General features: G+C 49.5%; 4 protein-coding genes across 4 annotated transcripts; 2 read left to right on the top strand and 2 right to left on the bottom strand.

Annotated features, from left to right (window-relative positions):
- Positions 1-213: 213 nt before the first annotated feature.
- Positions 214-1,590, top strand: EDB82DRAFT_526602 (uncharacterized protein; the record flags this gene model as incomplete). Its single annotated transcript, XM_025727036.1, has 2 exons — positions 214-428; positions 480-1,590. The coding sequence occupies 2 exons, from the start codon at positions 214-216 to the stop codon at positions 1,588-1,590; spliced, it is 1,326 nt and encodes a 441-aa protein (XP_025581543.1).
- Positions 1,591-2,075: 485 nt separating this feature from the next.
- On the bottom strand, positions 2,076-3,938 carry EDB82DRAFT_505042 (vacuolar membrane protein-domain-containing protein). The gene is made up of 2 exons (XM_025727035.2): positions 3,099-3,938; positions 2,076-3,043 (listed from the first exon to the last, which is right to left on the bottom strand). Exons 1-2 carry the CDS (start codon positions 3,612-3,614, stop codon positions 2,378-2,380), a joined length of 1,182 nt encoding a protein of 393 aa, XP_025581542.1. The 5' UTR covers positions 3,615-3,938; the 3' UTR covers positions 2,076-2,377.
- On the top strand, positions 3,939-5,708 carry EDB82DRAFT_505039 (mitochondrial 37S ribosomal protein mS42). The gene is made up of 2 exons (XM_025727034.2): positions 3,939-4,580; positions 4,696-5,708. Exons 1-2 carry the CDS (start codon positions 4,370-4,372, stop codon positions 5,322-5,324), a joined length of 840 nt encoding a protein of 279 aa, XP_025581541.1. The 5' UTR covers positions 3,939-4,369; the 3' UTR covers positions 5,325-5,708.
- Positions 5,709-6,460: 752 nt separating this feature from the next.
- On the bottom strand, positions 6,461-9,654 carry EDB82DRAFT_226403 (uncharacterized protein). The gene is made up of 3 exons (XM_025727031.2): positions 9,328-9,654; positions 9,055-9,270; positions 6,461-8,990 (listed from the first exon to the last, which is right to left on the bottom strand). The coding sequence occupies exons 1-3, from the start codon at positions 9,328-9,330 to the stop codon at positions 6,696-6,698; spliced, it is 2,514 nt and encodes an 837-aa protein (XP_025581539.1). The 5' UTR covers positions 9,331-9,654; the 3' UTR covers positions 6,461-6,695.
- Positions 9,655-11,015: the final 1,361 nt, after the last annotated feature.

Raw genomic sequence — 11,015 nt, 5'->3', positions numbered from 1 at the left:
TTTTTTTCTTTTTTTTTGCCATTTCTCGATCAACATTCACAAAACTCAATTAGATATCTATAACGACTCTCTTACAACCGAGAAATATACCCAACATATCCAGCATTTACAGCACGAGATATCAATCACATCACCATATACGGCGTATCAGACAAATTATATTACACTCATTATCAGCCTGACCCATCGCCAACTGCGACAAAAACCAACACAATGCCCTCCATTGATGAGGCTATGGCGCGAAGCCTTCGAGGCAGCGCTTGGGAAATCGTCAAGGACAAATTCGTCAGAACTATTGTCTCTGACCTTACACGACGAGATATGCTCGCTGATGCCGCACAAACGACCGACAATGTTTCACAAGCTTCCGACGATTTTGCAACTGCCATCTCTAGTTGGGACAATTGTATGAGTGTAGTGTGGTGCAAGTGTGTATATCCTCTGTTAGTCCTATACTTCTTTCACTAACAATCTTCTAGGTGGCCGGTGATTGGTGTTATGATCCTCGGAGGTCTCATTATCTTTAGTATTCTCTGGTGCATCATTCGCTGCTGCTGCTGTGGGCTCTCGTGCTGCTGTAGCTGCTGCCAGTGCATGAAGTGTTGCGGTAACTGCTGCGGTGCTTGTGATCCTCCTGGCAGTCACACGAAGCACCTTGACGACCCTTACCCTCCTCAGCCTCAACACCATGGATACCGAACTGAACCCCCAATGAATCCCTCGGTACCTGAGTATGGGGTTTCTAAACCTATTCGAAACGAGCCACCTCAATATGCTGAATACGAAATCAGTAAGAAGGATGATGACGCCTTACCCGAAATGCCCAGCTCCGAGGGCAAGAAGGTCCAAGTCTATACCGAGGCTGTTGAGTTGGATACGTTCTCTAAACCACCTCCTAGTCAACATAGTATGGCGGGAACTCCGTACAGTCAACCTCAAGGCAACTCCAGTGGCTACCTGGGCTCTGGACAAGCTACTGATCCTTACTCGCCCCTCGACCAGCAAGGTTACGGCTATCAACCTCCCCCGCCTAATCAAGTCTATGCTCCTGCTGCTATCGCTCCCATGCCGCATGAGCGTCGCTCTCCAGCCTTAAATCAGAATCCTTATGGTAACCAAAGCTACGGCCACGACCAAGGATTTGAACAAGTTCCGGGCTTTGGCCAGATGCAAGGGCATGGTCAAACGCACAACTACGGTCAAGGTGCCTCACCTCAGGATTCCGCAGCAAACTATGGAGGATACCGAGCAAGCCCTTCACCCCGCCCTGCTCAGCGACTTTCAATGCATCAGGATGAATTTGGCTCGTACGGAAATCTTCCTCCACGCCGCTCTCCAGCTATCCCTGACGATTATGGCTACAATGCACCTGTCCGCCATTCGCCTGGCCCCCAGAATGATTTTGGCTATGCTCAACCACCCCGTCAATCGCCTGCTCCTATGAACAACTACCAAACACCAACACCAGGTCCGGAGGGTAATTACGGTCCTCGGCCCGTGCCCCAACGGCAACAATTGCTTGAGTCTCAGTCACCCGTCAGCTACGAGCCTCAGCAGCCTTACCCAGGTTTCAAGCCATACCAACCATAAAATAGATTATGGACTGAAGGAAAGCACAGGCGTTCAGTTTGGCCTCTACTTGTCTCGGCATTTTCCGGATACAGAGTTGGTTTTTTGAATTTTGGATTTGGTTTTGACTTGATTTTCTATGCATAGGCGTTTACGGTTGGACTATATGGCACTCATTAGGATACGGGTCTGGATACTCTGTAGGGTTTCGGTTGGAAAACCCAATGATGCACTTCTTATTCTCGCCATTTGACGAGATGCCTACGAGCAATTTAAGCATAGATCTCGCTGTTAGCTATAAGATGAATTGACGTTGAGTTTGATACGACTAACGTGGTTGGCATCCGTTCACTCCTCGGTCCCACGCATCAAGACGGCATGACTTGAGGATAGATAGCATGTACAGTTTTTCAGAATTTGTGACCTACATCTTGCCTATTTTTGTGTTGATGTGAAGTATTCTAAAGTTTAGCAATGATTGACGGAATTGCACCATTTTTGCAAGAAAGTATGAACCCAAATCGAGACTGTATTGAAAATGAGATTGTATGTAGTCGCTTCTAATACCGAAATATGAACCCATCTTGTAACGCCCTACCACTATTTACGTTCTAAGCCTGCCTTCTTCCACTGTACGCTATAAGAAACCCAAGCATGAAGAGTGCAAATACATAGTGCACCATCCAATAGTGAGAGAATTTCATAACTTGAGACCAAGACAAATCGCTCGAAAAACACCGATACCGCCGAATAAGGAAAATCTAACAAAAAGAAAAGAAACGCTGTTGCGGGATAGCCCGTCTGCCCGCTATTCCTTGGGATACAACTCGGTGGGTACCTTGTCCTTCGGGCCCCGGCCACTCGAGCTACTTCCTATGATCGTCCGATCGTCACCATCGCGCTCAGGGTCGTATTCCCCAGAATCTCTGGTGTCGGGTTGGCGAGAAGGGTTCCCAGAACGCGCGGTAGGCTTATCGACCTCATTATCCGACTCGGTATCTGTCTCGTGCTCTGAATCGACCAGTCTAGCGCGCGCTGTCTCATCCTCGCTGTCATCATATCTCCTGCGTCGACCCTCATCGTCAGATTCGTTGCTGTTGACGTTTTCGTAGTCGGTGTCCTTAAGTTTAATGAACGAGTCGATAATGTAATACTGTAAGGCGTTCATGATGAGAGGGAAGATCATCATGACGAATGCGATCTGGAGCTTCTCGTTGCCTTCTGTCCAGCCAAGGGCCCAGTCACCGGCCTTGGAGATCCAGGGCATCATGATAAAGATGATGAGAACGCAGACCTTCATGCCAAATAGACCGCAGAAGTAGATGACGGATTGTTTCAGCCACCATACAGCATTGGGCGGGCTGCCATAGTTTCCAGACTGGACAGACTCGGGGGGTTGGCCGACGGGCGTGTAGCGGACGAGACCGGTCAGAACCTTGAGAAGAATGATAAGGATGGGGATACCGAGGGTGGTCTGTGTTGGTGTCAGTATTTGGGAGAGCAGAGATAACAGCACAAATGGCACTTACATCGATAGCGAGATTGAGGAGGTAGAAAGAGCACGGGTTGGGAGCGTAGTCGTCGTCATCGGAACGCGTAGTAACTGTTGCTGCTGACGGGTCGACCTGAACCGAAAAGCGGCCGCTTGTCAACATGGACATGAAGATATTGGCGATGTGCACAAGCACAGAACCAAAGACCTGCTTGGAGACATCAAAGAACCAGATCTTTAGAGGTCGCTGAGGACGCTCTCTCCACCGTTTGTATACGAGAGAGAGCAACGCCAAAGCGCCGAGTGCGCCTTGTACGACGAGTGCAAAGGAACCCAATAATGAACATTCTCCGCCGGAGCCATCTTCGCCATAGGGTTTTGGAGGAGCGGACGAGATAAATGTAGCCGACGCGGCTGTAGAAGTGGCAGTGGAGGTGGCCGAGGCAATGATTGAAGTAGCCATTTCGATAACGACAGTTGAAGAAGCAGATATTAACGAAGATGCATCATCGACAGCGACGGGTATAACTTCGAGGTCGGAGGGAGGCTGCATATGGAAATTTCTGATTTATCCTTTTAATTGGGTATGATGTCGCTTGTCTCAGACGAAAGGAAGACAGAGAGACAGGAGAGAGAGACAGAGAGAGAGAGTGGTGATGTTTCAGGCCGACCGAAAAGGGTCCAACGGGGGCGGAGAAGGAGAGGCGAAAGTATGAGCTTGGCGAACAAAACTCTGACAAAATGTGTTATGAAATGAAACTTGGAATGCCCTTTTTTACGTGATCGAATCAAAGCAAGGCGAACAAGAACAAGAAGAAGAAAGAGGAGAAAGTCAAAAAGAGGCACTTGTGATCATGAACATTGCGTTAGGTGCTGAGTTACGTACTGCACTAACTGCGTTGTACCTTACCTGTCCCGCTGCAGCCATGTCTACCTATGCCGGGTCATCGACATTGAATCTCACTTCGTTTTGAGTCTAGACCGAACCTAGGCCTAAATTTGACCTAGACCCTCAAGTTCTTCAACTCAGCCACTCCACTTAGCGTGTCTTTTCCCCAGCTCGAACCGAGACGAGTTGAAAAGGAACTGCAAGTTACAATTACGCACAGCCACATGCATCCAGATCACTATGGCTGTGCATACTCTCTCGGCTAAACTTAGCTCCGCGCAGAATCCTCAGGCAAGGCCTATCAGAACGAGAGCCCGCTAAACACCAAAAAAGTCCAATCCGAACTCGACGACGACGACGGCTCAATTGACGACAGCTTTCCCTCCCGCCCAACACCGTCGCCCTTCCTATCAGAGACAATGCTTCGTCCGAGACTAAGGGTTCCTCGTCTGGCCTTTGGCCTTGGCATGCGACCCATGGTCAATACCCGCCGTTCGATCCATCATGTTCCCGAGCTGCCACACAATTATTCCGAGGGTGTTCCCAACCTTATGAGCCCTGGAGGTTTCTCTCTCGCCTGGACCCAGTACATGAACCTCATGGTGGAGAAGTTGAATGCTTTGACTGTTGGTACGTGTGGCATTGATGATGTGAGAGAGCATTGAACAAACTCAATGCTTCTCATACACATTCAGTTCTATATCAGCCCACAGATACTACACTTACTAACAATACACCCGTCCAGGCACCGAGCTCGAGGATAAGGACACAAAGACCATTGCTCTCATGACAGCTCGAGAGCCCAACCAGGCCCCCATCTTCAACTATGCCTCCATGGCGCACAACAACCACTTCTTCTTCCAGGGTATCTCCCCGACCGGCACCCCCATGCCCGATGCTCTCCGCAACGAACTCGAGGCTTCGTTCTCTTCCATCGAGACCCTCCGTCGAGAATTTGTCATCACAGCCTCCGCCATGTTTGGTCCCGGTTTCCTCTGGCTTGTCAAGGCTGGCCCTGGCGACTACCGTCTTCTGCCCACCTACCTCGCCGGTTCTCCCTACCCCGGCGCTCACTGGCGTGCCCAAAGTACCGACATGAACACCTTGGGCAAGGATGGTTCCGCTCGCAACTTCATCAACAACCAGGCCTACGGCGCTAATAAGCGATCTGGCGATCTCCCCCCAGGAGGTATTGAGCTTGAGCCCCTTCTGTGCCTAAACACCTGGGAGCACGCCTGGTTGCTAGACTGGGGTGTCGGTGCCGGCGGTCAGGGTGGAAAGGTTGCATATGCAGAGTCTTGGTGGGAGCTTATTGACTGGGAGAAGGTCGCTCAAAAGTCAGGAGTGCTACGACCTGACTTCAAGTCGGTTTAAGGGTTGGGAAATGTTATATCATGACTTGTGTAGACGGGTTGTACAGCTAGGGAAACGATGTTACGGCATTGAGATAGATACAAAGAGGCGGAGGACGAGCGAGTTTTGTAAGATATTGTACTCTGCATATACAGGTGGGGGAAAATGTACCATTTGATGTCAGTAATGTCTATGCAGGAGTGAGTGAAGGACAACGAGACATGATAGCACTACAACATGTATATATAGGCTCAGAAGACCAACCATTAGCACAAAGCAAAAAGGGAAAACATCAAAAGGAAAAGACATACAACACCAGGTATTCGCTGGTCGTCACCGACCCAACTACTAATCTGGCGCTTCGTGGCTTGACGATGGGGGAGCGGACGGGACCCCGTATTCTCCACGAGCTGTGGTCGTATGTGACAGTTTGAGTGGTGAAAACATATTATATCGCGGTATTTAGTGACTGGAGTGAGATGGTTCTTGACACTCAACATTGTGCACATTGTTTAACGTCTATCAAGGCTGCATACAGGGAGCTGATACTCTTGTTCACCCGTTAATATCTCATAAGGCATTGATGAATATATCAAATCATGATTAAATCATGACGATGGTGCTCTACAGTCTTGGTGCAATCATCATATCACGCAATCTCATGCATATAGATATGGAAAGTTTCTACTTCTCTTCTCCCTATTTGCACTATAATGTTCGAGGTCATTATCATGTTAAATATATCTGCATCACATGATCTGTTGGAAGTAGGCAAGGCTACAAATAACAAAAGGCTACATGCCTGTCGTTGGTGGTCGAGTACTCGCATAGATATAGCACTAATCACACATCACAGTAGGTTTTCAGACATGTTTTTATATAAATTCATCATTTCATTTTGTTTTCCTATCCTAAGAAGCTAGCCTGAGCCACCTATATGAAGTAAAAAGTCAAATAGCGCCAAATGGTATCCATGTCGTCGATCATAAACCTTTGAAGGAATTGGGTTGTGCTGTGTTGCGTTTTCTAGAGTCGTTCGTGTGCGAGTGGTATAAAGTAGGTAGATCATAACCAGGTTGTAGCCAACCCAAGAAAACGTCATATGCAAATCCCCAAACACTCATAAACCATAAAGAACCATTGCTCGTTTTGAGCTAACATGTATCCGCTGTGTAAGCATCCCGCGAGAGAGCCGCGGCAATATCCGCATAAGTGGTTGTACGTTCTGACATATAAAAAGCACACAAAACACCAGCACAAATGATAAAAACAAACAGCCTAATCTGCAATGATCTAGAGATAATGACATCTGAACAATGCGATCAGGTCGAAAGAAGGGCAATGCAGAGGAGAGTTTTCATAGATAATAAAAGGAAAGTTGTAGAAGACGGCTTAGATCATGTTGCCATTGACACTGATCTCGAAGCCCTCACCCTTCTGCCTCAAAGCCTTTGCAAGCATGAGCTCACGCATCCAGTCAATACGGTCATCACGGTTCTTGACGGCAAAGTGGTGTGTCTTGCCCGTGCCATTTACTCCCTCGACGGGAATTGTGCCAGCGGGCTGGAGGTGGCTCTCGCGCTTGCGAAGGCGCGCAGTGTTCTTGTCTTGAGGAATGAGTTGGAAAGCGAAGGCGCCTACTGGATCACTCTTCTCGCGGCTGTGACTACCACGAGAAAGGTGCATTGTCTTGAAAGCGGCGCTAAGCTTGGAAGAAGAAGCCACGCTTGAGCAAGCGATGGCGTAGTCATCAATATCAACATATTCGAGAGTGCGATCCAACTCCTCAGAGTCCTTGTGCATGTTGAGACGAGTACCCTTCAGAGTAAAGTAACCGTCCTGCCACTCATGTCGCAGCATCTTGGTCTTACGCTTTTTCATGGGGCCTTGGTGGCTGATGCCATTGGCAGGGTCGGCAGAGGGATACTTGCCCTTAGCACCGAGAGGTGTGATAGATGGTGCTAATAATTTCTCAGAGCCGTTAAGCTGACCGCGAGAGAAGGGGAGGTTGTCCCGAGGAGGCGGCTGAAGGGGCTGCTGTGCTCGCGAGCCTCGTGGTGACTTGGGTGATGACGATCCATGAGAAGGTCTGGTCGTGTTAATGGGCCTGTTTTCCTCCAGAGCGGGCATCACAGGGAAAGATGGGCGACGGGCTGAAGTACGAGACTGACAGCGGGGAGGGGAAACGTTGTTGGTGGGAGAAGTGCGGTAGTTCATGTCAGGAGGAACAGACTGTGAGAAGTCTCGAGCAACAGGACCAATGGGTACAGCTGTAACAGGGACATCAAGCTCTGAGAAAGGTGTACCATGTCGAAAGTTGTTCCTAGGTGTCATCTCCAAGTCAGGGGACCGAGGGCTGGTCCTTTCCATCTGATAAGGGGCAAAAGTAGGTTGCTGTTGTTGGTGGTAATGCTGCTGCTGCTGCTGCTGCTGACGTTGTACATATGACTGGTTCTGAGACTGGTTCTTCTGGGGAGGAGGTGGAACAGACGAGGCACCAAGTCGCGAAGGTGGTAGTGGTGCCTTGCCAGGGATGGAGAGCTTGGGAAGGCGGCGCAGACCTTGGTGAGGAAGCTGGGCCTGAGCAGTTGGAATTCCAGCAAACGGGGGTGTGGGAGGGACTTCCTCGCTACACTCTCCCCCGTGCTGGTGCTGAAAGTTGAGGAATTGCCTGACGTTGTCTTGAGGATCTTGTGCCTGAACTCCACGAAGAGACGCTTCATAAAGATACTGAATAGGAGGCATACCAGGGCCCATAACATCGGAGGATGCGACGACAGAAGGTTCAGCATCTGAGATGGGGCGGATCTTGTTGGGGTCCAGTGCTTTAGCTGTCCGTGGGTTTCCAGCATCACCAATCATAACGGTGCCGGTAGCATTGATGTCGACATGGGGATACTCCTTCTTGAACGCTCGGATAAGTTGCTGCTGTTTTCTGTACTTGGAGCAGTTCTCTCCCTTTGAGCAGTTGTGAGGCTTGGGAATGACTTGTTCGATGCCAATAATGGAAACTGACTCCATAGGAGTGATATCATCACCGTTTGTTTTTGTTCGGTTCTTTCGCCTGCTGCTCTGACGCCGTCTTAGCCCGTTATCTTCGACTCTTCGTGTCTCCCGCACCACGTCCCTACTTGGGACATCCTCAATTGGTGTTTCCGGTCGAGGGGGTGCAGGTCGGCTATCCCTCAAGGCTTGAATCTGATGCCAAACTTTAGTCCTGATACCAAACGATTGGATGCTAAGCTCCTTGAGATCCTCGAACTTCAGTGTGATTAAGATCGCACCGCTGATGTCATTCTCCATAAACCGGTCAGCCACGGACAGCTCAATGCCAGCATTGAGCATAGCCTGCGCAACCATTTCAGTAGTCCATGATGCAAGAGTTGTCGTGTTAAGTTCGGCATCAGTGTATTGGAAGGGACTGGCACGGGGTTGAGGTGGTGGCTGAGATGACATAAGAAATTCGGTAATGTTTCGAGGTCCCTTGGGAGTAATAGGCGACAGTGTCAGAATAATGTCCTCTTCGGTGGACGAGTAGTGGTCAGTTGAGTTTCGGAACAGGTGAGGTCCTCGAGGACCTTCAACTTGCTTCGGGGAGTATTCCACTGGAACCTCTTGACTTCTACTCGACCTTGGTGTTGGGATCTCATCGTAGGAGGAAACCGTTGTGAAACTAGGTTGTCCGGCCTGAAGAGAGTCGGTTGTCAGTGTCTCCCAAGCCTTGATTCAGTAACAAGTACAAGATACATACCGATTGCAAACTTATGCGAGGAGAGTTATCTTCTTCATCGCTAATGATCTCATCTTCTTCCTCCCAGTCCGTGTCCACAAATTCGGTTGCTACCGAAATTGGGCGCTCCAATAATTGCGAGTCGTTCTTGAGACTGAAGAATGTGTCACGGGGAAGAGGCTGTTGTCGCATTTGCGAATATGTCAAGCGGTCTCCGCCTCGGAAAGATGAGTACTCCTAATACAGCATATCAGCGATTGGGTCGATATTTACCCTCAAGGCTTTCTTTCCTACCATTTTGTAGTTTTTGTATAGTGGTGTCAAGATATTGATGCTTCCAGGCACCAAATATTGATGGTGAGATTGGTTATACCAGCTGGTGATTGCTTAGTTTGGCCGTTGCCGGCACTTGCTTCTTTAGAACTCAGTGCCTGAGCACGATCGAGAACACGCCTTGAAACAAATAGAAACAAATAAAGAAAACATAGACCTCGTGATGTCGAGGAGATAATACAATAGTCGCAAAACTTGGGAGGAGGGGACCAGGGGAGCGTGCGAGCGGGCGGTTACGGGATGTTATGTATGCACTATAGCTCAACACTGGTGACTGAGGGAACCAGCATGAGGATGGCGGTCACGGAGGGGATGGAGACAAGAATAGACTTGAGCAAGTGCTAAATGCAGAGTGTGCGGCCATATCTTTAGGCCCTTGGTACACTGGAACCCAGTCCCTAGTCCCTAGTCCCTAGACCCTTGCACCCTTGCTTGTCCAGCGGTAGCAGAAGAGACGGGAGTAGAAGAGGAGGGTGTGAGCAAAGAGGCTAGGATGAAGACAGGGTGCTGCGGCTTCATCACACCGGCACGGGACGCAGAAGCGAAAGGCAAACAGCATCCTGTACCAATGGCAAGACAATGTCCATCAAACAGCATGTAGATCACGTTTGACCGGATGGATTTCACTTGGAAGCGATCTGAAATACCGGTATTAGTAAAGAATGGAGGCTGGGCAACAGGAAGCCCCTCTCACTGAGGGATATGCATGGACATTTGATTCAGATAGTGGAGAGAAACGAGAAACGACCACCATTGATGGACTTGGGGTGTGCGCGCGCGGCGTCAAGCTGGCGATACCAATTGGGCCTCCGATCTAGGTACAGGTAGTGGCTGCGTTTACATCTTGCGTATAAAATGCACGCCCAGTCACGTTTCGTGCCTCTGATTCACGAATCAGAAAGTGTCCGGGGCCTGGGGTCCAGAGGATGTTAGTGAAGCAGTGTCTTTGCTGGACTGGACGCTTAATGACGATGCTAGATAAAAGAAGACCACCCCTGGTCCTAGACAGAAGAGCGTGGGGCACTATGCCTTAAAACAGCCTGAGCTCGTCGATTGGCTCGAGCTGGCGCACGTTGCGACCCTGGTTCATGAGGCGTTAGACTTGACTCGGCGAGCACACAAGCTCCAGAGCTGGAGATCCATTAGTGCCACACCTTGGACAAATACAGTAGCGGCCCTAACGGGCGTCTAAGCGCCGGGAACCTGGACTGCTCGCTCACCTTGCGTAGAGTATGTACAGTACTGTTAAGGGAGGTTGAGCAACGAGTCAACGTACCACTCTCAGGCTGTGTTGAGGTCAATATCTCATCCTATATCATTCATCACAGTCCCGATTCAAGGGTTGAAACCAATTTGGTGATGGATGCCCCGAGCAACCCTCATAATGGATGTGATGAATATGTTTTCTTCCTTAATCACATTCCCCAATTGCGATTTTGTCTTCCCTCACTTCGCTTTGTGCAGGTTCTCAGCGCATCCGTACTCTACCAAGTATTACAGCAGCTTTCTTTCTGCAATGGCAAGCTCCTCACGGACCATGTTGCTTCGGCATAGAAGCGGGAGGCAGGCCCCATCATCTGCATGCGAAACTCTCTCGAGTCGATGAGAACTGGCATGGGACAAATACGATACACTGTATGGAGTGCTCG

The sequence above is a fragment of the Fusarium venenatum genome (genome assembly GCF_020744135.1).
Source record: "Fusarium venenatum strain MPI-CAGE-CH-0201 chromosome Unknown EDB82scaffold_3, whole genome shotgun sequence".
In the NCBI taxonomy this organism is placed as follows: Eukaryota; Fungi; Ascomycota; class Sordariomycetes; order Hypocreales; family Nectriaceae; genus Fusarium; species Fusarium venenatum.
The sequence above is the reverse complement of the archived record's forward strand: the minus strand, read 5'-3'. Positions and strand labels throughout refer to the sequence as shown.